The 26,398-nt window shown below is 45.7% G+C and overlaps 1 protein-coding gene across 1 annotated transcript; it reads left to right on the top strand.

Moving 5' to 3' along the window:
• The first annotated feature begins 398 nt into the window (after positions 1-398).
• STARD7 (StAR related lipid transfer domain containing 7) lies at positions 399-26,140 on the top strand. Its single transcript, XM_075563162.1, has 8 exons — positions 399-1,157; positions 18,652-18,860; positions 19,726-19,775; positions 21,856-21,966; positions 22,046-22,128; positions 22,658-22,757; positions 23,655-23,739; positions 25,115-26,140. Exons 1-8 carry the CDS (start codon positions 835-837, stop codon positions 25,297-25,299), a joined length of 1,146 nt encoding a protein of 381 aa, XP_075419277.1. The 5' UTR covers positions 399-834; the 3' UTR covers positions 25,300-26,140.
• Positions 26,141-26,398: the final 258 nt, after the last annotated feature.

The following is a 26,398-nucleotide window of genomic DNA, read 5'->3' as shown; positions in this document are numbered from 1 at the left end:
AGCCTCCGCAAAAGCAGTGCGGGGACCCCGCCCCCACCCCCACACGGAGCCCCGGCAGGGAATGGGGCGACGTGCCCTGCTAGCCCGAACAATTGAAGGCCGCGCAAAATTCGAACTGGCATCTGGCGGCGCAAGCGGGGCGGGGTCCGGAGGGCCCGAAGATGGCGGCGGCGGGGTCCGACGGTCACTCTCCACGGGGCCCGTAACTCACTCTGGCCGCCGCACCACCTAACTTGTTAGCGGGGCGGTCCCGGCACGCCGCGCGGGAGGAGGCGGGGACGAGCACCGGAAGGCACCAATGAGCACTCGGGAGCTCGCGCCGCGCCCAATCAGGAGCCTGGAAGGCGGGGCACGGGGGTGGGTGTGCTCGTAGTCTGCGCATGTGAGGCGGAACGCTTGAGTCCTTTCCTGCTGCAGGGTCGGGGCGCCCCTCCGGCCTCCTTCCCGCGTGCTCTGCACCCCTGGCTGGGGCGCCGGCTCGGGGACGCCGCGGAGGGGCTGGCCAGCCTTCGGCCCGGCGACCCGAGACCACGAGCGCCGCCGGCAGTGGTCGCAGGCCCACCTCTGCTGCCATGCCCGGCTCCCTCCCGCAAGGGAACTTTTCCTCAGCAGTGACTGCCGAGAGATGAGGGGCGACTGCCGGTCGCAGGCCTGGGAGCGGACCCCCGAGCCGGTCGGCCAGTGAGGAAGAGTGCTGCGGAAGGTCGCCTGCGCCCGGCGGGGCTGGTTCGCGGGGCCCGGCGGCCAGCTCGAGAGGGAGAGCCCGCCCGCTCCTCAGGTGCGCGGCCGGCGCCGGGGAGGCCGCGGCGAGCCCGGGGGGTCGCGGCAGGCAGCATGTTCCCGCGGAGGCCGCTGGCCGCCGTCGCCGCCTGGCTGGCGGGCGCGGCCGCGGCGGGGCTGGCGGGCGCGCGCGGCGGGGGCCTGCTCGCGCTGCTGGCCAATCAGTGTCGCTTCGTCACGGGCCTGCGCGTGCGGCGCGCGCAGCAGATCGGGCAGCTCTACGGCCGCCTCTACTCGGAGAGCGCGCGCCGCGTCCTCCTCGGCCGCCTCTGGCGCCGGCTGCGCGGCCGCCCCGGCCATGTGTCCACCCTGATGGCGGCGCTCGCCGGCGTGTTCGCGTGGGACGAGGAGAGGATCCAGGAGGAGGAGCTGCAGAGGTGGGTCCTGCGGCCGCGGTGGGCTCGGGGCGGGTGGGGCCGGTGGACGCCGGGGCCAGCCTTTCGCGTCCGCCGCTCGCTCCCACGGGTCGACCTGGTTTTGGCAAGCCGCGTTCTATGACCGACCGTCACGGGGCCCGTTTGTGTTGTGAGGTCAGCCACGAGAACGAAGTGTAGACGGCGCCAGGGGCGCCCCCTCGACGTGAGAGAGACGACCCCGTGGGCGGATCGGGTAGGGGAGGCGCGCCGGCCCAGGCGTGGGCCATCTCTACCGCCCCCCGAAAGGTGCCGAGCAGGTTTTAAACCGGGCCCGAGTCGCCGGACACCACCCATCCCGATGGCACCCGGGCTTTCTGAGAAATGCCCGGACAGATCTCGGCGACTTGGCGTCTCGGCCGAATTAGGGGGCTGGAGAGGATTAGTGCCTCCTTGGACGGTTCTCGGGGTTCATACAGGAGGGCAGTTCCCTGCCCTGGATCGCTGTGAGTCGGCGTTAGTTCGGTTGTGTTTGCATCAGCCAGGGGCCCAGACATCTTAAGCGGTAAGAATTGAGTCCGTTTTTGTGCCACTTTAAACTAGAATATGGGGGGCACTCTAGCACGAGGCCCTGACATCATTCAGACATCCACATTTTTCTGCTTTTAAATCGGAGACTTATTTTTCAGGGAAAACCAAACCTTCTTTTGACAAACAGTTATTGTCTCTGTAACTGTCAACGACTGAGTTGAGGGTCCTGCAACAAACTACTCCCGGATGAATCCCACGCAAGTTTCATGATTCACCAGGGTTTCTCCTGGGGCTGGAACCCTCCAGGGGGCCTGCAAATGTAGGGCCTACACTGGGCTACATAGCACAAGGGTTTGTCATTACAGAGGAGCACTGAGTAATTTTTTTTCTCCCTGAAAAGGGTTAAATATGTTTGGGAAGTGATGTCCTCATTTCTTCACTTAGGGAACTCACCATTTCACGTTTTCGGTTAGGTTAGAAATGGAAGCACCCCAATAAAGTTTACTTTGGGAGGTCACTCTGGGAGTTGTAACACCTGCATACCAAGCAGCACAGTGAATTATGGGTAAATTTCTATTTTAAGCAGTGGGATACTTTTCCTAATAGGAAAGGTGACTCGTTTATAAGTTCAATTTAAAATCCTAACCATAAACCACTTTATTCACAAAAACTGAGATAGTGAAGTATGAAAGTTAGTTTGCCCAATTTATATAACCATTAGTATTTTGCTACTTGTTCAAGTATTTTAATCAAAAGGGTGCAGGTGTAAGGAGTTAACTTATGGTAATGGAAAATTTTGAGTTAAATTATTAATAACTTTTTATTTTTGTCAAAATGACATGCAGGCCACATCTGACCTCCCCTGGCTTCTGTAGGGAGAAAGAGAACCCATCTCCGCACCAGCCCAAGGCCAGATGCCACAGGGCAGAGAGGTCAGACAGTCTCCACCCTCTCTCCTTCTCTCACCCTATTCTGGGACCAGCCACTCCTCCCTTGGCACTGTGCTTCTCCACTGGCTTTGGGGAAATGAACAGCTTACCACAAGTCGGTCAGAAAACATTTTCTCTATAGCAGGGCTGCTTGGGCCAGGAGCCCCCCAGCCCCTCCTCCTCACTCTTCCTTGCTCTCAGCAGCATATCCCCAGCACCTCTGACACTATAGACACAAGGATCTAGCACTCAAGCCAAGCTCCATCCTGGGGTTAGTCTTGCTTGATGGTCGTCAGATTCTCTCAGTTCCTACTTCTGATGTGGCGCTCATTTATACCCATCAGTCCCCTCACATGGTCTCACCCACTCATTTGGTGGGAGTTACAAAGACATGGATAGAAGAGTAATTTCATTTCAGGGATTTTGTTATTCTGTCTTTGACACATACAACCATGTTCCATGGTAATGAAGTTTGAGGTGAAAATCCCCACTGGGACCAGTGTGCTGCATGCAGAGGAGGAAAGCTGCTATTTTGGAGTCGAGCTGAAAACTTTTGAGGCTTAGGTGATAGGTGACACTCTCTGACTTACTCCTCCCTGTGTTTTTATGCATATTTCCTGGAATCTTTGTTTAGAGTTGAAACACCAGCTAGGAAGTGAGCATGGTTGGTTAGTCATTCATTGCATACCCTTCTGAAGAGACCAGACAAATTGGTGACTAGGCCAGCTCTCCATTCTCTCACTCTCCTAGCTGTCTCTGAAAGCCAAGTGCTATTGAGATGCTTCTTGGTTCTAAGCCAACTCCTGAAGAGGCAGTGCTCCAGTTTACCTGAGTTGGAACTTCAGAAGCTCGGATGAAGGCCAGTCAGAACACTCCTAAAATGTCTTTGACCCTCTTATAGGTTGTTTCATCTCACATCTAACGCTTCATGGTCCAGCTCTTAGGCACTCTGGTCCCTAAGGGGGTAAGCCCCAGCCTGCTAACCTCAAGATTGACGGTTCAAGCTCACCAGTCTTCTGCAGGAGAAGGGTGAGGCCGTCTGCTTCTGTAAAGATCGGGCCTTGGGAACCCTAAGGAGCAGTGCCATTCTTTTCCATGGGGTGGTAATGAGTCAGAATTGATTCGATGGCATTGAGCTTTCATGTAATTCATGCTTGAATTTTTTCTTAGGCTGAAATTGATCAAGTTTCCCATCCTGAGGATTGTCTTCTAACATTTGTTAATTCAAATTACCATAATCTTTAATTATCCTCAGTGGCAAAGTGATTCCTTGGGTATTTGAGAGCCTGTCATGTTTGTATAGTATTGAATATCCTGGGCATGGGTTGACTTTCCTTGCCTGGTGTTTCGTGGTTTAAAATAAGCAAAAGCCCTGCTGGGATGTCATAAATAACTGTGGCGTCTTAGGGGTTTTTTGGCTTGTTAGCTGCTTGTGGGTAGCTTCCATAATGCAACACATTTGAGTGTTTCCAGCAAGTGTATTTCTTTTTCATTGTTAAATGGATGAAAAATGTGGTTGACACATGACCTCAAAATCCTAGTCTTTATCTCGTGTCGTCTCTGCTGTTTCTCTACCAGCTTCTCCAGGAACAAACAGATTCTGACATTGCTGTTTTGGTTACACCGCGCTGGGCTATGCAGTGTACGTCCTTGAGTGTGTTCTTTAAACTGGCTTGTATTTTTAAATTCGTTGAGCTTTTATTCAGAATGAGAAATAACCTTGCTTTCTCATCTGTGGTGCTTAAGAACATTTTACTAAATAGGATTTCATTATACTCTGTCAAGAGCAAGGGGATCTGAGAAAGGAAGTGACTTGTGTAAAGTGATTACAATTCGCTGCCAAAGCCTGGGGTAGAAATAGGATCTTTTGATGCATGCATGGCTTGTATTCTTAGCCAAGCGAACAACCAGAGTACATTTTGATCACTTTTTGGAGCAAACTGCTATTCTGTGAGCCTAGGTAAAATTTTATGGAAAAATACAGTAGCAGTGTTTTATTGCTCTGGAAAATCAAATTTGAAAATTACGGCACTAAAACGAGGAAGGAAGTTGAGAAATATGGAGGACTGGGGGGAAATGTTCCATTATCCCCTCCTCCTCCCCCCTTTTAAGTTACAGTTCATTGCTCTAGAAATTTGAGTAAATATGTTCCAGTAATGTGTGATACAGAAAATTGGCCCTTTCGTTTCTGTCTTCCAGGGCATTCAAAATAACTTTTATCTTTTAGGTTACTAGCTCAAATACTTGATGTAAAGTCTTATTGGCTTAAAGGAATCACCCCACACCCCTTTCACTTCGGGGTATCTTATTAGTACTCCTTTCATAGATCATCAGAACTACATAAAAGCTGACCTCAGCTTTTTGAGATTGTCTTCATTATTTGACTGTTAATTAAGTTAGCTCAGAATTGCAATGAGCTCTTGGGTGGGTGTGTCCCACATCAATAGGACATGAATGTTTTGAGGGGATGTGTGAAGTGAGGCAGGTGTCTTGTTGGAATTTCTATGTGCTAAAGGTGGTGGTGGTGATTTTGTGCTTTCATGCCTTTATGTCTCCATGGCTGTCAGCTCAGCCTCTATCAAATACTGAATTGAGGTTAGTTTCAGGGAAGGAAGCATTGACTGACTTCCTTTTTGATCCGATTACTAATTGGCTGATCTTAATACTATTTGGGAAATAATCTCTTTTGCCCTTTCTTCTCCTGTCACTTGCTTAAGTCTCTTAGATGCTATTGTTTAGGTCTCCTTCCTGTCCAAACAAGAGTTTACCAGTACCACCAACGCGCCCCCCCCCCAGTCCCCACCCCACCCTCCCAAAAAAAGTTACAGCAACCACGCTCACTGTCATTGAGTCAATGCTGACCCATTAACGACCCTATAGGGTGGGGTAGAACTACCTTTGTGTGCTTCCAAGATTTTATAGAGAAAACCTGGTCTTTCTCCCAAGGAGCTGCTGACTGGTGCTTTTGAACTACTGACCTTGCAGTACATATCCACTCCCCCACCAGGGAGGGCTCTATGAGACAGAAAAGGCCAGCGGATTTTACTTTGTCCTGGTATATGATGGTGTGTGTGCTTGTGCTCCTGTGTGTTAGTTGTGTCTGTGGAGCCAATAGTCAGAAGTTAGAGACCCGTTAGGGGTTGTTAATGGGGCATAATAGCTTTGTTGATCATTTACCTTTACGTGCTGCATGTTTGCTTCACTATTTATAGCATGCTTTTGAAAGTGCTTTCACAAGAGATTCTCTCTCTCTTTGGTGATTTAGTCTCAGAATTTAGTCAAGGATACCTCCCTATCACCTGTTGCCATCAAGTCAGTTCTGACCCAGCAGCCCTGCAGGGGCAGACTGAACTGCCCCACAGGCTTATGGGAACACAGGGACCGCAGCTGTCTCCTGTGGATCTGCTGGTGGTTTTGAGCCACCAACCTTTTGGTTACCAGCCTATTGTTTTAATCATTGCATCACCAGGGTTCCCTCAAGGTTACCCAGGGACCTTTACTATTATATAAGAGGAGCCAGTGAGGCAGCGGTCCGAAGCTGTTTACCACCTTGAGCCTTAAAAGGCCATCGAACATATTGCCATGGTCATTCATCTTAAAGCTTTGATGAGCTCCTGTTTTACTAAGACCCTCCTTTCATTCTCTTCCGAATGGCTTCCAGGTGTGGTGGTGAATTCTTACTGCAGGAGGCTCTTGTTCTTGCTTGTTCTAAGGCCCTTCACTACTTACAGATCAATCTGCAGGCAATTCTGTTTTTAAACTTTAAATGACAGATTTTTGAAAAATGGCTAACATTTTTATTTTCCAAACTTGGGTATAAATTGTTCTGGTCAAGGCTCTTGGTTGGAAACAAAGAGACGGAGATTGGTTAATTTAAGCCAGAAAGGAGCAAACTGTGAATTGGAAGGGTGTTAGGCCACTGGAGTATTGACTGCTAGACCAGAGTGCAGACTGCCTGAAAGGGCAGTCAGGCCAGCCAACTTCAGGCATAATCTCTGGAGGGCGGTGCTCTGGTGTGCCTGCCCCAGAACCCTTGCACTGTCAGGCTCTCAACTTCTCCAAGATCACTGACAATAATCCCCACAGGCTCCTGTGCTTATTCAGGGTTTTGAATTAGTTCATCTGGTTTTGCTTTCACCCATGAAGGGACTGAAGAATAGACCCGAATTTTTAAAATGTTGGGAGAATCAATTTTCTGACAAGAACAGGAAAAATTATGTCTTGAAGCCCTACTATAAACTTAATCTCCCCCTTAGAAAACAAGGGCATTATGTGCATTGTAAAGTGACCAAATCAGACCAACTGAGTCAAAAACAGCCGGGCCTTTGGGCCCTTGGCTGATGATGCATCTTTCCCAGCAGTACTCCAGCCGTGCTCATCAGCCACTTGAGCTCTGGCTTCGCCTCTCCCCAGCCTCCCATTCCAGGGCTTTCACCATACTTTTCCTTGTTCTGGTGAACATTCTGGATACACTCACATTTTAAAACCTGTCTTGTCTGGTTTCACTTCGTCAGTCATGACAACCTGTTTAAAGTTCTGGTGTTATTTCCTTAAAATTAAAGCTGCTGCTAAGAATCTCTAATGAACCCCACTCAGATTCGGAGTTGTCCTCTAACTACTTGCTCTAACTACTGAAGTGCTTGGCTGCGGGTAAGGGCTCCTATTTTGGGATTCTCCTTAGAAAGGAAGAGATTCAAGATGGTCAAAGAGCAAATACCCTTTACCAAAACCAAAAAACTAAACCAAAAAATCCAAACTCATTGTCACTGAGTCGATGCTGATTTATAGTGATCCTATAGGACAGGGTAGACCTGCCCTTGTGGGTTTCCGAGACTAGCTTTTTACAAGAGGAGCCTGCCTCCACCTCCTAAAATGTCCTGTACATCAATACTTTATGTTCTGAGGTCACAAGTCAGTGGATTAAGGAAACCTCAGCCTCCATGACTGCTCTGAAGTGATCACAGTAGAACACAGTCCTGGGTGTATGAAGAAAAATGTGGAACAAAACTCAAAATCGTAAGAAAGCCAAGGCTTATCGGTCAGCTAGAGACTGGTGGAATCCTGAAAGTTCGGCCCTTCGTCACCCTTCAAGCCTGAAACTGAGCTTACTAATGGCTCAATTGTCAACCAAGCCATAGACAGGCCTGTGAGGGGACAGTACACTTAGAGGGACACACTTAGAAAAATCAATCATTTGGGGTCAGAAGGCAGCATTTGCCCAAGGACAACATTCATAGGGTAGGAAAGGCTAGGAAAGAAGGAGGAATGGAAACAGGAGACATGGGGATGACTGGTATTACACATGGGGGAATTGCTATCCGGGAGATGACACGAAATGCTTGAGAATTGTTGAGTGGAAAACTGAGTAGCTCTAAAAAACGTCACCAAGTTTACACTAAAATAAAAAAAAAAAACCTCAGGGAACCAATTTTAGAGGTAATGGAAATGAAAATTCTTTCATTTTACATATGGAAAAAGATAATTTCTTTCTGAAACATTAGGGCATTTATAGTTTGTCAGAGAGGCAGCTGTAGAAATACATTAATTACAGTGTAATAGGTTGTATCTCGATAGAGGACTAGAGTATAGAGGAAGGTGTTAATTCTTCCAAGAAGTTACGTTTGAGGCTTGTTACTGTACCTGCAGTTTGGTGTCAGGGAAGTTATTTAGACTGGTTATCAGAAGACACTTAGTTTAGGTGTTTCAGGACACACATAGTGGGTGAGGGTGTAAGGATAAGCTACTTTGGGAAGCAGTCTGACAGTGTCTCAGTATAGGGGTAAGCAGGGAATTGCTGTCTGATCTGGTGCTCATGAGAATGGAAGAGTATATGTTCACGCAGAAGCTTTGACTTCATGTTCATAACCTCATTATTCATAATAGCCGAAAAATAGAACGAGTCCTATGTCTGTTAACTGATAACGAAAATGTGGTGGCTCCATTACAATGGAATGTTCGTCAGCTATAAAAAGGCATGGAGTTCGTGTTACACCATGACTAACTCTTGAAAACATGAGTTATGAAAGAAGCCAGACACAGGGCCACCTGCCTTATGCTTCCACATCTATGGCATAGACATGCCCAGAGAAGTAGAGTGGAGACAGTGGTTGGCGGGGCTCAGGAGGCAGGAATGGGGATAACCGCTGGGAGGCATGCATTTCTTTTGGGGTGATAAGAATGTTCTGGATCTAGATAATGGTAATGGTTGCAAGGGTGCTTGAAGACCGAAGATACGGACCATTGAAGAGATGGGCATGTTATCTGGACTATTGAGCTCAGTTCAGCAAATTTTAACGGAAGATTTGGGAATGACAAGGATCACTGCGAAATTTATGCCTTGGCTTCTGACTGACTAGGACAGTGGTTCTCAACCTTCCAAATGCTGCGACCCTATTTAATACAGTTCCTCATGTTGTGGTGACTGTGACCCCAACTCTAAAATTATTTTTGTTGCTACTTCATAACTACTTTTGCTACTGTTGTGAATTGGGCTACCCCAATGAAAGGGTTAATCAACCCCCCAAAGGGATCACGACCCACAGGTTGAGAACCACTAGACTAGGAAAAAGCATGTCGAGTGGAACCATGCCATGCTTGGAAAGAACAGCTCTGAAGTGACCCTGAAAGCAAGCCACCGGAAGACGCCATTGTTACCTCACAGCCACTGCCCCCCCTCCCCCCAATGCTCATCAAGTGAAATAAAATATCAAGATGATACTTTTTTTTTAATGTGAGGGGAATAGTGCATTCATTCTACTGGGTCAGACTGTTAATTAAGCTTATTTTGAAGTTCTGAAAAGATGGCAAAAAAGTCCTGATTTGTGGCAGATCAGGAACTGGTTTTGCCATCACAACAACGCACCTGTTCAGGTATCCATCTCAGTGTGCCAGTTTATGGCAAAAACCAGCATGCCTCACTTGCCCCATGCACCTGTCCTCGCTCTATGGGACTTCTTTTTGTTTCTGTGAATGAAGAGGAACATGAAAGGACAGTGACTTGACTAGAATAGGTAAAGGAAAAAATCGAGGTGCTGTCAGCCATCCAAACAGATGAGTTTGAGAAATGTTTTGAAGAGAGGAATTGGAGATTTGACAAATGTATTAAGGGCAAAAGAGAGTACTTTGAAAGTGATGATTGTTTTGTAAAAGAATTTAAATACATAAGTGTGAAAAAAATCCATTTTGGAAGGGGGGCGTGTATACTCCCTCATATTCTTCAAGTCTACTGTGACAGTAGCTTCTTCAGTATCATCATTATTTCTTGGAATGGTTTTATTGGCACATCATTTTGTCCTAGAATTGAATAGTCCAGTCATTGAAGCAATCACCATCATGTACATCCTAGAGCATTCCTCCTCCCCGTGGTTGATTCGCCTCCAAAGTGAGCTCAGCGATCACGATCAGCTTTAGCGCTCCCTCCCCATCATTATTCTTTAGTGGCGCATAGTTTTCTGTTATGTGTATGTACCAAAGTTTATCCATTTTCCACCTGTGGGCATTGAATTGTTCCCCCCTTTTTTGGCGGTTTTGGACAGTGCTGCTATGGACACAGGCATGCATATCTCTATTAGTGCTCTGCCTCTCATTTCTGTAGGGTGTAGATCCAGCAAAGAGATTGCTGGGCCATATGGTATTTTTACCCAAAGTTGTTTGAGGAAGCGCTTACCACATTCCACATGGGTTACACATTTTCCAGCCTCACCAGCATCGTATGAGGGAGAAGCTCATTTTTATCTAGTCCTTCTAGACCATCCTAAATCCACACCAAGGGAGAGGGCAATCATGGTCTTTATTCTTCCAGGATCTTCTCAGATACCTCTGCTGTAGAGTACTTCAGAAATCATTTTGGGGGCGTAAGTGAAGTCAAAACAACAAACACTTTTCTCTCTTCCTCAGTAGTGATCTCATTTCTAAGTGCTTCATATCTTCTCACTGCCTCCCTGCTTGCTGGGCATCTTGGTGGTTATCTTTTGTTTTGACTGAGTGCTACATTTTATCTTTCTGCATTTGGAATTTGCTTTGGATTAGGCCCAGAGACATTGAATTCTATAAATATGTTCTGTATCTCCATGTACTTTTACATGTGTGGCTTCCTAGTCCCCTACAGCCTGCAGGTTCAAGAGCCTGGCAATTAATACTGGACTTTTAAACAGTGGGACTCAGTTTTTAGTGTCTAAATAAATCACTTTAAAAATGATCACATGGGAGTGACAAAGGGACCATCTACATATCATACTGGGAGATTTTAAATAAAAAAGCCTGCCACTGCCACTCCATCTTTAATACCCATTCTCACAGCCACGGAGTCCATACTGACTCATAGTGACCCTGTAGGACAGGGGAGAACTGCCCCAGTGGGTGTCCGAGACTGACTCTTTCCTGGAGTAGAAAGCCTCATCTCTCTCCTGAGGAGTAGGCTGCTCATTTTGAGCTGCCGACCTTGCAGTTAGCAAGCCCCCCTTGTAACCACTATGTTACCAGGGGTCCTTCATTACCCATTTTTGTTGACTCATAGTGACCCTGTAGGAGAGAGTAGAACTGCCCAAGGGTTTCCAAAACTAAGCTTTATGAAAAACAGATCACTAGATTGTTTCTTTCCTCAATTGCCTGGTGGGTTCCTATTGACCTTTCAGTTAACAGTTAGGCACCTAACGTTCGTATGTGCACCAGGAGGGAACCTTCCATCTTGCTTAATATTCCACAGTGTACGGATGTCTAAGAATGGTAGGACAAATGATTTTACCATAGATGCGAGTGAATTAGGACATTTGGGACACTGGCATCCTTGCTGTTGTTATTAGGAGCCGACAATCAACTCTTGATTCCTAGAAACCCTGGGATCAAGAGGAAGTCACACTACCCAGTCCTTTTTCTTTTTAACAGATAACTGACCTATGTTTTACCAAACAGACCGCCCTTCCAGAATAGATTTGTTTATTCTTCTGGAAATCCAAGGCATGTTCAATATTCTTTGCTACAACCATAATTCCAAAGCTTCAGTTCTTCTTTGGTCTGCATTGTTATTGTCCAGCTTTGGATGCAGACGAGGAGATTAAAACTACCATGGCTTGATTGGGTCAATCAAGGGCATCATTAGCCTTCAAAGTGGCATATTTGCTTTAAAATTTAAAAGACTTTGAAGAGGTCTTTTGCAGAAGACTTGACCCAATCATTGATTTTATATATATATATATATTTTACTGCGGCATCCATGGACGGACATTGATTGTGGAGGCAAGTAAAATAAAATCCTTGACAACTTCACTCTTCTCTTTTTATCATAATGTTGTTTATTGGGCCAGTTGTGAGAGCCTTTCCTTTCTTTATATAGAAGTATAATCTATATTGCAGACTTTTTAGTCTTTGAGCTTCATCATTAAGTGCTTCAGTTTCTCTTTACTTTAAGCCAGTGTAAGGTTGTGTTATCTCATAGGGACGGTTGTTAATGAGTCTTCCTCTAGTCTTAATGCGGCACTGTTCTCCATATAGTCCAGCTTCTGTTATTTTATTTTACAGTTTTATTGGCACATAATCCACTTATCATACAATCAGTCATATGAAGAACTGTACAATAATCACCACAGTCAATTTTAGAACATTTTCTTTGTTTTTCTTGGTGAAATTGCCTTTAAAATGAGTTGTGTTATTTTTCTTTTTTCCCCCTTTAAAAAAAATCATTTTATTAGGGACTCATACAACTCTTTTTACAATCCGCACATACATTATTTGTGTTCAGCATATTCGTACATATGTTGCCATCATCATTCTCAAAACACCTGCTTTCTACTTGAGCTCCTCATTTTGCTTTGTTTGTTTGTTCATATTAGGGTTTATCTCAGAGATGCTAATGTCATGTGGGATCACTTTCTTGAAGTTGTGTTACATGGCTTTCTGTTTTCCAGTCTATGAAATCAAGGATTGATGAATTTACAGGAACAGCAAGCTGATTAAGGGTTTTGGGGTCAGGGGTGGTTACAGTGATGGGCGAAGGTGGTAAAAGGGAGACAATGTCAAGGAGTCGTGGAAGGAAAAGAATGTGTGGAAACTGATTGTGGTGGCAATTACACAATGCTGCTTGGTGTGATTGAACTATGGAATGAATGTGTATTGATTCCTAATTAATAAAAAAATTTTAAGCAAAAATAAATGAGTTGTGTAATCACAATCAGTTTTAGCGCTCCCTCCCCCTTCCGAATTCACTGTGTATTCCCCAAATTCCCTCACCCTTCCTAGTTCCCATCTCTATCTCTACATCCCCCAGTTACCATCTCTATGCATCCGCTCCTGTGCTTCACAACTGGAAAACTTAACAGAAACAAAAAACAGAAAGGAAATAAAGTGGTAAGGATAAAAAAATAATAAAGTGGTATGGATAAAGATAAAAATACAAATAATGAGTAAGAAATAAGACCGCTATCAATATTTTAAAACCAGGGAAGAAATTTTTGTCATGGAACAAGCAAGAGATAGATACTTCACCTAGAATAAGTTCAGGTTGGGTCAGGAAGGGAGGTCACCTTACCAAGTATCAAGTTTGATCCAGCGTAATCAAAATTGCAATCATCTATGTCTGATAGTAAAGCTGTTCGAGACCCTTGCCTATGGCTAGAAGGGATCTGCCAGTGGCTTAATCTGACTAGAGACTCTGCAGATGGGTTTTCCTCCATAGCCTTTTACAAATTGGGTGTTCATAATTTTAGTTCTGATATCTTTACCTTCCTCATATTTGAATTTTGTTATTGTCATACATGGATCATGCAAGCTGGTGTGCTTCCATGTGGACTAGTTGACTCATTTCTTAGATGGATGCTTGTTTGAATACAAACCTTTAAGACTCCAGACACTATTCCTATTGATAGCTGGACACCATCTGGTTTCTTCCCCACACTTTGCTGTAGCACCTTTTTCTTCAGTCATCATTATCGGGACTAACTGTTCTTAGATTGGGATTGGGACTAGACTCCATGGGCTTGCCCATAGGATATGCATGACTCAGGTTTTACTTTGTATTATGACATAATCAGAACCCCATAAGACCAACTGGAACAATAGCAACAAACCAACCAGCAAACAAACACAAATAAAAACAAGCTAAAGGCAGAGACACAAAAATATATAACATTTTGTCCACCATCCCCCTGGGGTATAAGGCAATTGCACTGGGAGCATTATCAATTTTTCCCGAGACACAGCCCTCTGGACACTGTCAGTATGAGGCGTCTATGCAAGTACATTCCACTGTGAGCTGCAACTCATGAGTTGTTGCACGGGTTGATCTTAACAGCGACGTGTGTGTAACAGGTTGCAGTTCCAGTTTAGGAGCACTCAAGATACAGCCCTTCCGTCGATATAGCCTCTTCTCAGTCGTTCCTGTAGGCTCACTGCTATGACCCCATCCCCTTGTCCCCTGCTCGACTTGGGCAACTGCTATAAAACTCTTCTCAACTTTGCCAGTAAGTGCTCAGAGAGACCCCCCCCCCACTTTACCAGCAATTCTCTTGTCCAAAAGCACGCAGCATTCTTGCACCAGAACCCTCACTGTGTGCCATCTTTGACTAGTCCCTGCTTCTACGGCCTCCATTTCTCTGATGCCATCTCTTGCTGTCACGTGTGCGACAAGAGGAATCGTGGGTCTAGGACAATGCTCCCTTCCTGGCTCTTCTTTCTTGATGTAGTAAGATCCCTCTATTCTGCCTCTGGAATTCTAGGCTCAGTTGCAAGCTTGCAGGTTGGCAAAACTGACTAGTCCTCACATTAGAGTTGTATACATCTTGTTCGCATGGTCCCACCCCAACACTGGTGCCATACCCATTCAGTATTAGCAAGCTCTCCCATCCCCTGGGTGGGCTACAAGTACCTTACATTTGTATAGTCATATAAATGGTCTTATAGGGTCGCTATGCATTTGAATGGATTCAATGGCTGTTTGGTTTTTTTAAAACAGTTTTATTGGCACTTCATCCACATAGCACACAATTCAGTAGTTCAATCGTATCAAGAAGGTGGAGAGGTCTGGGAGGCTGGCCCCAGCACCATAAATTAAGTGGATTCCTGCCCCTCCCCGAAAAGAATTTGTTCCAAAGGACGACATTGTCTCTGCAGCTATGGGAGATGGACATATCTGATCAGAGCACACGGGAGCAGATGAAGGGGCAGGAGGAGAGAGTGGAGCACAGCCTGGCCCACCAGGCCGTGATGATGATGTTCCTGAGTAGAGCAGCCAGTCCACAGAGAGAACAACATGGCTGGCCCTACTATGAGACATGATGCCCCCCAGTGACTAAGGGCGATACAGGGGACAGCACCGGAGACACAGTGTGGGAATTGCACCTGACCTGATCCCACCACACCGAGGCAAATCACTGGGGGAATGCAGCGGAACAGCAAGGGAATGGAGTGGCAAGGTCCCCAGGGAATGCTGAAAGTGGACTTTGGGGCCAGGGCGTGGTGCCCCAACAGACTGGACTGGAAAACGCTCCTAAGGGCCAGCAAACGATCCCTGAACTAACTACAAGCTTTTCTCTTGTGAACTGTTTTGTTCTGTTCTTTTTCAGTGGTTTGTTTTGGTTGTTTTGTTGTCTGGTTGTATACTGTTGCTTTGTTTTCCTCTGTCCAGTTTTCGTGCATGTGACTCCACAGGTCTGTCTGAATAGGACAGGCTGGATGAACTATCTGGAGGAAAAACAACGGGACCGACAGTTCCGGGGGGACTTGGGGTGGGGGGGTAAGGAAGTGGTGTTAACAAACCCAGGGACAAGGGAAAAACATGGGACCCCAAATGGTAGAGAAGGGGGAGTGGCAGGCCTGGTGGGAAATGATCAAGGGTAAGGTTGCTTAGAGAAGAGGTATACTCTAGCCCAGGTGGCGATGAAGCATGGTAGTGGGGCAGGAGGAAGGTCAAGGGAGATGGAGGAAAGAGCTAGGAGTCAAAGGACATTCATGGAGGTCTAGACAAAGACATGTACATGCAAATATATATAGGAGGATGGGGAAATAGATCTATGTGTCTATATTTATAGGTCAAGTATTAAGGTGGTGGAAGGACCTTGGGCCTCTACTCAAACACTCCCTAAATGCATGAATACCTTCTTTTATTAAATTGGAACTCTATGATGCTCACTCTCCCGACACAACGGCTGGAGCCAAAGTGGGTGAACAAGTAAATGTGGTGAAGAAAGCTGATGGTGCCCGGCTATCAAAAGAGATAGTGACTGGGGTCTTAAAGGCTTGAAGATAAACAAGCGGCCATCTAGCTCAGAAGCAACAAAGTCCACATGGAAGAACACACCAGTCTGTGTGATCGAGTGGTCCCAAAGGGATCAGTTACCAGGCATCAAAGAACAAAAAATCATATCATTGACTGCACACCTCCATGATAGGATCGCTGAAGACAAATGGGTGCATAAGCAAATGTGGTGAAGAAAGCTGATGGTGCCCGGCTATCAAAAGAGATAGTGTCTGGGGTCTTAAAGGCTTGAAGGTGAACAAGCGGCCATCTAGCTCAGAAGCAAATAAGCCCACATGGAAGAAGCACACCGGCCAGTGCGATCACGAGGTGCCCAAGGGACCAGGTATAAGGCATCATGCAAAAAAAAAAGATATAAGTGTGTGTATGTATGTGTATATATGTATATATATATATCATATTAAATGAAGGGGGAAGTGCAGAGTGGAGACCCAAGGCCCAAGTGTCGGCCAATGGAGATCCCCTCATAGAGGGGCTTAGGAGAGGAGATGGGTTAATTAGGGTGTGAGGTAGTATCGATGAAGAACACAGCTTTCCCCCAGATCCTGGATGCTTCCTTCCCCCAACTACCATGATCCGAATTCTGCCTTGCAGGGCTGGATAAGACAGAGGCTGTACACTGGTACATATGAGGGTTGGAGGTACAGGGAATCCAGGGTGGATGATACCTTCAGGACCAAGGGTATGAGGGACGATGCTAGTTGAGTGGAGGGTGAGTGGGTTGGAAAGGGGGAACTGATTACAAGGATCCACATGTGACCTCTTCCCTGGGAGAGGGACAGCAGAGAAGGGGGGAAGGGAGACTCCGGATAGGGCAAGATATGACAAAATAACGATGTATAAATTACCAAGGGCATATGAGGGAGGGGGGAATGGGGAGGGAGGGGGGGGAAAAAATAGAGGACCTGATGCAAGGGGCTTAAGTGGAGAGCAAATGCCTTGAGAATGATTGGGGCAGGGAATGTATGGATGTGCTTTATACAATTGATGTATGTATATGTATGGATTGTGGTAAGAGTTGCTTGAGTCCCTAATAAAATGTAAAAGAAGAAAAGAGAAAAAAATGATTAGGGCAAAGACTGTACAGATGTGCTTTATACAATTGATGTATGTATATGTATGAACTGTGAAAAGAATTGTATCAGCCCCAATAAATTGTTAAAAAACAAAAAACAATAAATAAATAAAATAAAATCATAAATAAAACAAACAAAAAAAAAGAGTTGTACAATCATTACCACAAGGCAATAAGTTTTTACTGAACCCAGTCACTTGATGGCATTTACAAATATGGCTACAAAGACCAGGTTAAGTAGTGAATAGCACAACAAATTGATTATTTCAATATAAATACGTCACCATTGGATTTTTCTCTCCCTTGTACATATTTTGGGAGGAGGATAGCAGGGGGGTGGGCTTAGTTTCTAAGGCTGCGTGCTCCACAGCAGGCTCTTCTGTATCTTGTTTTGTTACAGTAATTGTGTGGCAGGCACTGTGCTAGTTAGACTCAGTACACACCCATTAGTTGTTAGGTTAATGATGCAGGAAAGATCATGTAAGCTCACTTAATGGTTTGATTAGTTAGTGTGGTATTATTTTGTTCATTAATGATCATCAGCAGATGATTTAAATTCCTTGTCTCCTGTGTTTACTCACCAGAATGTCTAAAGTGGAAAGACAGAACAATAATACAGAGTTTCCACCGGATTCTTGGGTGACACTGGTGGGAGCATACAGTAGCTCACTGTTTTGGGAAATTGCTGAAACGCCATACTGTGACCTAGTGATCCCATGTTTATCCAAGGGAAGGGAAAGCATCAGGCAGTCCCTGACTACTTGACATACTTCCATTCTGAGATCTCCATTGTTAGTTCTTTCTGGTGTAAGTGGGGTACCTCATTCTCACTGCTAGCACCTTTTATTGTCAGTACCAGTGCACGTGATCTATATTTGTCTTGATGGAAATTGTACACTGCAACACTGTGTCAGACGTATTTCTGGTGGCTGATAACCGCCCCCCCCCTTCCAAAAAACAAACCCAACCAAAAAGCGTTGGAAGTGTGGTTCGTCATATCAAGACTACATCTGAGTCAGGGACTATTTGTGCTTGCCCACACAGACTTGTCAAAGAGAGACTTGTTAGAGTGTTCTGTCAGTTTTATTCATAATAACCTCAAACTGGAAAAAGATGTAAATGACCATCAACAGGTAAATGAATGAATAAATGGTGGTCTTTTCATATAATGGAATAATTTTTAAAAGGACAAACTATACAATCTGCATGGAATTAAAAAAATATTGAATGAAAGCAGTTTGTTACAAAAGAAAACTTGTGCTTCTGTGTAGATGAAACGAGGCACAGGGGAAATAACCCCTGGTGCAGGCTGTTGGGATGGCAGTTGCCGAGGGAGGGAGGGAGGGGGCAGAAGGGGACCTGGAGCCTCCTAGGGCACTGGCAGTATTCCGTTTTGTTTGGGGAGATGGTTATGGGGGTGTCTATTGATCAAGATCCATTGAGTTGTACAGATAAGACATTTTATTACATATAAACTAGACCTTATTATGTAAAAAAATAGTGCCGATATTATATCAATCATTATTAACAAAGACATTACCTGTGTTCTAAGTCATTACCCAACTATCAGGATTATCAATATTTCAATCTGATAATATTTGCTTTCAGAAAAGAATAACAAATGCACACATCAAAACTGCATGGCTAACATTAAAAACCAAAGTAGATCGTACTCTTCCAGGGAAGATGGGCCCTGACTCCACGCACCTGCATCACATTTGTTTTTCTCGTCCCCAGATCCATCAATGAGATGAAACGATTGGAGGAAATGTCGAGTGTGTTTCAGAGCGCTGGAGTTGAGCACCACTCCCCAGAACCAAAACCCCAGACAGAAGGGACTGAAGACTCCGCGGGCAAAGAGCATCCTTGGGAAATGGTGATGGATAAGAAACACTTTAAGCTGTGGCGGCGCCCAATTATAGGCACTCATCTGTACCAATACAGAGGTGAGCCTCCACTGATGGACGGCCTTTTAAGTGTGTTGCTGCCTGGTTGTCTAAAAGACCCTGGTAGAACATTGGTTAAAGCTCTGGACTGCCAACCACAAGGTTGGTGGTTCAAACCCACCAGTACTTTGAGGGAGACAAGTGTGGCAGTGTGTCTCCATTAAGGTTATAGCCTTGGAAGTCCTGGGGCAGTCCCACTCCGTCCTGGAGCATTGCTGTGAGTTGGAATTGGCTTGATGACAGTGGGTTTGGCCAGTGGGTTTGGGTTGCCCAGGAATGTAACCATTCTACTCTGATTGGTAGGAACCCTGGTTCTGGGTTCAAACCTACCGGTAGCTCCACAGGAGAAAGATGACACTTTCTACTCTTGTAACGAGTTACGGTCTTGGAAACCCATAAGGGACCGTTTTACTCTGTCCTGTAGGGTCTCGGAGTCAGAATTGACTTGATGACAGCAAGGCTTTTTTTTTTTTTTTTGGTAACCTCATAATTTAATCTCCAATTTTAGAGTTTCTGTAATTCTAGTCCATGTTTTTTCATTCTTGAGGAACGAAGATGTTTTGTATAATAGAAATATTCTCATTGTATCCAAGTACTATTTTTACCTCACCCAGAATTTAATGTCTAATTTGATCAGAGAATTTTTTTTTTAAGTTACTCTGATTGTTTTCAGAAAATTTGCCATGTTTTTCTAATCTAAGAGTCCAGTGTGGTGTTTGCGGCAGGCTGTCTGTCTTTACTGTCCTAATATGACTTATAGTTTCTGATTCTATCTTTGAGATCTGTCAGTACTCTGTAATTAAAAGGCAATTAAGTGATGGGAACAGGGTGAGTGATGTCACCTTGCTCTTTCTTGTCACTCTAGTTTTTGGAACCTACACAGATGTGACACCCCGACAGTTCTTCAATGTTCAGGTGAGTCATGCATTTTCCTCAAGATTTGGACCTTCGAAGCCGAGATCAGCACAGTGACAGCTGTGCATGGGGTCTCCATGAGTCCGATCAACTTGACGACACCTGAGAACAACAACAGAGCCTCGAAAGCCAATGACTGCTGTCCAGATGAATAATGCCTCTAGCTCAGAGGTGACATTACTGACTTACAGACCCCATCTTACCTCTTCAGACCTCTCATACCATGTTCCACAGCACCTGGGTAAACACTAGCTGCTTCATCTGCCCTGTGGGGCTGAAGCCTGTTTGGGAAGATAACAGAGGAATGAATTTGAGTGCTTCAGTATATTGTATAGAGCTTTATACTGTTCACGTGAGAGGGTAGCCCACCCAACTGAAACAAGCTCAGTGGGGTAGGTCCTTGGAATTATGCATTTTTCCCACTAGACAAACATGGAGCAATTCACTTTGAGTTAGTGCACCTAGTGGCGTTGCCTGGAAAGGTTCTCTCTGGTCACAGTGAATTTTTTCATAAAAGCAGTTTCGTTCAAACCTTGTTTTTTGTGATGGCCGATTTAAAAGAACAGTTTGTGGCTGTGAAATTTTGTTTGTGTTGGGGGAAAATGCTGCAGAAACTGTTGTGATGTTGAGCACAGCTTAAAAGGACAGCACTCTGGGAAAAATTCAGGTGTATGAGTGATTTTCTCATTTCAAAAAAGGTGAAATGTCAATTGATGATAAACTTCATTCTGGATATCTGTCAATTTTCCAAATGAACAAAAATGTAGTGCATTTGGAGTTCGTTCCACCAGGTCAGACTGTTAGTCAAACTTCTATTTAGAGGTTCTGAAAAGACAGCTGAACAGTATGTGACCAAAAAAAGGTCTGATTTATGGCAGATGAGGGATTGGTTTTGCCACCACAATGCACCTGCTCATGCAACCATCTCAGTGTGACAGCTTTTGGCAAAATAGCATGCCTCTCTCTTGCCCCATGCGCCTTACTTTACCTTGCTCCATGTGAATGCAGAGGGACATGAAAGGATAGCAATTTGACAATGTCGAAGAGGTGAAAAAAAATACAAGGGAGGTGCTATCAGCCATCCAAACCGATGAGTTTGAAAAATGTTTCCAAGACGGAATCACAGATTTGACAAATGTATGCAGTGTCATGAAGAGTACTATAAAGGTGATAAGGTGTTTTATAAGAAAAAAAAAAATCAAACTTGGGGGAGGGGGTTCTGGTTTTTTTTTTGGGGGGGTATCCCGTGTATTTATTATGTCTTAAATCATCTTTATGATCAAGATGTTTAAGGTCCAGCCAAAAGAATCTCATTGATTCCTCAGAGTTCCTTAGATTTGTTGTAATTTATTGGCCCTGTATTGTAACTCTTAGATTGTGTGGTTTGAGCTTGCTTCCTAGCCCACCTCACCTGCTGCATCTTATCCCTCATGATGAGCTCTGTGTACAGGTGTTGGGCTGTGCTCATTGATTGTCTGGAGCAGTGTGGGAAATGTTGAAAACAAAAATGAAAAAAGGGGAGGACTGGGGGGAAGGTGGTGGAGTTGGGCGTGTTGTCCAGAGTTCTATATTCAAAGAAATTTTTTCCTTCTTGGAATTTGTTTGTTTTATTGGACTATTGGAGCTAGTACTGTATTATAACACCCACTGGGAATATGTAAATTACACTTTTCCTGTAAGCACTTGCTAATTTGTATGAATTTTAAAAATTTGGATATGTACATCACAATTTGTAATGATAATTGAAAATTAGAAATATCCTACATGCAGTTCTTTGTGTAAGGTATCTACTCATACTCTGAACTTAAAAAAAACAAATCCATTTAATGCTTGTTAGAACTGTCTTACCCGTCCACTTTCACTTTGTTATATCTTGTCTGACTTAAGTGTTACTCTTTTCTTACTTCCTTTGTTTGATCTCCTTTTTGGGCACTCACATCAGTGCAGTGGTGGTGACCTCCCTCGAGGGTGTTGAAAGTCACTTGTTTTTACAGCCAGGCCTCTCACACTTTGGCACTGTCGTTTTGATGGAATCACCGTCCTCTGCAGCCTTGTCTTCATGCTCTTTCTCTCCCTCTAGCTGGACACAGAGTATAGGAAAAAGTGGGATGCCCTGGTCATCAAGCTGGAGGTGATCGAGAGGGATGTGGTTAGTGGCTCGGAGGTTCTTCACTGGGTGACTCATTTTCCTGTGAGTAGCTTTGCTTCTGGTTTTACTTTGTCTGGACCATGTCATGCACAGCACTGATCCTCCTCTCCCTTTGCTTCAGTACCCAATGTATTCTCGGGATTATGTTTATGTTCGACGGTACAGTGTGGATCCGGAGAACAACGTGATGGTGTTGGTGTCACGGTATGTACGGGCGCCTGTGGCTCTGCTGAGTGCCTTGCTTTTTATGCACTAGTTCTGGGGGATTTATCTGTTCTTAGTGCCCTACGGCCTCCCCACAGCCAACCAGTGTCTGTGACTAGTTAGGAAGATTAAGAGATGTAAACTTCTAGTTATGCAATTTCTTCAGGTGCCTTAATGTTGGCAATTAAAAAAAGGAGGGCTTCCTCAACACAAAGCCTTAGTAAGCTATAAATATTCCAGAGGGTGACAAAGTGGTCATGCGTTGGGCTGTTAACCACATGGTCAGCAGTTTGAAACCCTCAAGGGTGAGAGGAGAAAGGAGGCTTTCTACTCCTATAAAGAGCTAGTCTTGGAAGTCCGGGGGCAATTCTGCCTTGCCCTGTTAGGGTCACTCTCAGAACTGACAGGGAGTTGAGTTTGTGAGCCCTGTTGTGTTTACTTTGGAAGTAACACTAGCTTTTCAGGCCTTCTCTTCCATGTTCTGCCTGTGAGCATTACTGACCTTTGCTTCCCCACCTCCTCCCCACAGAGCCGTGGAGCACCCTAGTGTGCCCGAGTCTCCTGAATTCGTCAGGGTCAGATCCTATGAATCGCAGATGGTTATCCGCCCCCACAGATCATTTGATGAGGTGAGTGCTATATTATCCAAGGCATGAAGTGTGCTGGCTTGGGGTTTTTCTCCAGAAATGCCTTTCATCTAAATAGGAACTCAATCCATTGCCATTGAGTCAGTGCCGACCCATTGTGACCCCTGTGGGTTTCTGAGACTAACTTTACAGGAGTAGAGAGTCCAGTCGTTCTCTACAGAAGTGCTGCTGGTTTTGAACTGTTGACCATGGGGATCACAGCCCAACTTGGATCTGCTCCATCACCATCTGCTCCTCTCATCTAAATATAAGGGGTGGATTTCTGCAGGGCGTTGGCCTCCAACTTAGATGCATCAGAATCAGTTAAATGTTAAATCATATACACTGCCGAGCCCCAGCCTCTCGAGTTTCTGATTTAGCAAGCATCTTCATTTCTAGCAAATTCCCAGTGAAGCTGATGATTGGGAACCACATTTTGGCTTTGGGAACCCCAGCTGCAGGGTGACAGACCTGAGAGATCCTCCCCAGGCCCACGTGGCAGTGATCTGTTGCCCTCTTTCGGAGAGGCAATTAGGATAAGCTAGTTAACCTCTCAGTAGTAGTGTTTTAGGTTCCTAGAATGGGCATAACAAGGTACCACTAAATGAGTGCTTTTAAAGAATAGAAATTCATTTCTCACAGTCCTAGAGCCACCCTTCTCAGTACTGTTGATGGGACTCTGAGGGCCAAGATCCCAGATCACAGCCTCCCTTACAAGCAGTCCTTTCTGAGGTTCAAAGCCTCAGAAGAGACTGTAGCCTTGAAATAATGGGATTAAGTAGGATTAAAATATTGATAATGGCACTTGGTTGCCCACAACCAGATCTGGTGATTCTGTGGTCCTTGCAGTGGAGGTGCTCATCCAAGTGCCTTCCTCATTGTTGCTGCTCTTCTTTGCAGAATGGCTTCGACTACTTGCTGACCTACAGTGACAACCCCCAGACTGTTTTCCCGCGCTACTGTGTTAGTTGGATGGTGTCCAGTGGTGAGTGGAGACGTCTCTGTGGGGCCTGGCGCTTGGATTGAGTAGCTTGTTTTTCTCTGACTTCCTAGTGACAGCAGGGAGACTGGGACCTGTCCCAGTGGAGCCTTACTGCGGGGGGTGAGGGGGTATGGAGGGTGTGGGGGGGTTGAGGGGCACTAGTCTTCACATTTTGGAATACTTTGAAGATTGTGAAGCTTCCAGCTAGGATTTGTAGGGATGGGAATTGGAAGGTTCCAGAAAGGAACTTGTGCCCACAAAACCACTGAAAGAGAAATGTTTGCTTCTGAGAAGTAACTATGGGCCGTGTGCACATTAATGTGTTAGAAATTTTCCTCTCAGGTGGCACTAGAGACTATAAGATGTGGCATAGACTATGTGGTGTGGTGTGCTCAACTGGGAAAAGGGCTACCCCCATCTCCTTTTTAAAAATTTTTAAACTTTCATTGTGAATTAAGTGCATATTTACAGATCAGATCTGGTTTTCCATTCTGTAAGTCACACACATTTAGTTTCATCTCGCTCAGTCCTCACAGTGTACTTGCTATCACTGTACTCCTGCCTTGTGTTTCCTGTGTCCATGCCTCCTCTCTTCCTAATCCTTTGAGCTTTGAGGTAAATGCTACTCTTTTGATTTTAAATGGTTGATTACCTGAGGAGTGGCTAAGGGGTATGTAGTCTTAGGGTCCCACTAGTCTCTGTCTGACCAGAAGCCTGGTCTCTTTTATGGTTTTGAGTTTTATTCCACATTTTTCTCCTGCTCCATCCAGGACCTTGTAATGTGGTTCATTTCGGGGCATTGGTGGTGGGTAATGCCACCACCTTGCAAATGCTCGTGTCCTAGCTGTAAGCAATCTTCTCTTTCCTTCCTGAGTTCAGTGCCAGCACCTTCATGTTCTGTCTGATAGTGTCTGTAGGCAGCTCCTTCTGCATCACGGGAGAAGGAGGACGACTAGGAGAATGGAGAATAGAGTTTCTGTGTGGCATTTGCTTGTATTAAATCGGCAGCTGTTTAGGTTTATGTCACAGTAAACAAAACCCCCCAGACCAGTTGCCATTGAGTTGAATTTTGACTCACCAAGCAGCCACACAGGCCAGGGTAGAACTGCCTCAGAGGCTCCCAAGGCTGCAGTCTTTTCAGAAGCAAACGACCACATCTTTTTTCCTATCACCTAAACACTGAGATTCAGGGGGATTTCTCTCGCCTGCACAGTGCCCCTTTTCAGGGTCTGTGGTGGTTTTTATTCTGCGCACTTACTGCGAGGCAGTAGTTACCGGTTGTCTCTCCAGCTGTGATCTTTCTAAACAAGCAAACCCACAAAGAAAAAGGCCTCGCTTTGAGCCTCTTGCCTGACCCCACCTTCCCCTCTCCCGACAGGCATGCCAGATTTCCTGGAGAAACTGCACATGGCCACGCTGAAAGCCAAGAACATGGAGATCAAAGTGAAGGACTACATCTCCACTAAGCCTCTGGAGATAGGTAATGAGGCCAAGGCCGCCAGCCAGCCCTCCGAGCGGAAGAGCGAGAGTAGTCGCGGGCCTGCACGGATCGAGTATGCCTGAGTGAGGGGCTTTGGGGCGCGGAGTGAGAGCCTGCCTCTCCTCCTGGCTCAGTCCTTGGTCCCTCTGCGGCACAACAGCACAGGCCACATGTATTACAAGGCATCTGCCGGAGCTTCCAGCGCACAGTCACTCAGTAACTGCTGTCTGACTTGATGCGGAGCCCTGACTGGTCTGTATTGAAACATTGAGAAGGCGCCCCTGGGGACCGTGTCCTATTCTCAGGCCAAGCATTCTGAAAGTCAGTATTTCACTGAACTGATCCGAACCGAACCTCATGCCCAAGGCAACACTGCCCTGTTGCTTCCTCTGCGGATGGTCCAGTTCCCCCCCATTGGTTCTGCAGTGTTTTGGATTTCCTGTAGCTCTGAAGATCCCACCAGAAGGTGAAGCTGGCTGCGTGACTCTTCAAAGAGGGAGTTACAGGAGTGCTCTTGGCCACTGTCTTTACCGTGGAACGGATATGAAATAGTACATTGTGGTGCGAGTGCCTTGTCTCCTCCTTGCGTCTGTCTTTAGGAAATAACATTTGTACCAAGAATGTCCCTCCTCACTCCCCAGACTTGGCCTCCTGGCTTGTCCTTGGCCGTCACAGTGTCCTGTGAATCTGACCAGCTCTTCTTCAGATGTCCTTGTTGTGTCCATTTGCTTCTATGTTCCCAGAGCACCTGGAGGGCTCTTTTTTCCCCAATAGAATTAGGCTCTGTTATCAGGGTTTTGATGGGGCCACTGGAAAGGCTCAAAACTTTACTTTCGAATCTAGTGGGGTTTTTTGTTTTTAATCTTGTGTCAACAGAATGAATTGGGGATTTGAACGGTATTCCTCCACTCCATAGCCTCACAGTACAGACACACTAGTTCGCTTCACTCATTCGTTCTCTGCTTACACCTCAGGCTGGCTTCCCGGATCCTGCGGGCACAGCTCCTCAGCAGGTTGAAGAGGGGCGGTGGGGGTTGGGGGGTGGGCTGTGCTGTGCTCTTCCCTCGCAGCACTTAACCTGACTCAGGCCATGTGAGAGGACTTTGCTGGTCCTGCCCCAAGTTAATTTTCCTCCTCCCTTCAGAGCTAAATGAAAAACAAGCTTTGGTTCTGATAAGGCCA

This window comes from Tenrec ecaudatus, chromosome 11 (assembly GCF_050624435.1).
Source record: "Tenrec ecaudatus isolate mTenEca1 chromosome 11, mTenEca1.hap1, whole genome shotgun sequence".
Classification (NCBI taxonomy): Eukaryota; Metazoa; Chordata; class Mammalia; order Afrosoricida; family Tenrecidae; genus Tenrec; species Tenrec ecaudatus.
This window is presented reverse-complemented; position numbering and strand designations above follow the sequence as displayed.

Coding starts and splice junctions, on each gene's coding strand:
- STARD7 (XM_075563162.1), top strand. CDS start 835: ATGTTCCCGCGGAGGCCGCTGGCCGCCGTCGCCGCCTGGCTGGCGGGC. Junction 22,758..23,654: donor CCCACAGATCATTTGATGAG/GTGAGTGCTATA, acceptor TCTTCTTTGCAG/AATGGCTTCGACTACTTGCT. Junction 23,740..25,114: donor TAGTTGGATGGTGTCCAGTG/GTGAGTGGAGAC, acceptor CTCTCCCGACAG/GCATGCCAGATTTCCTGGAG.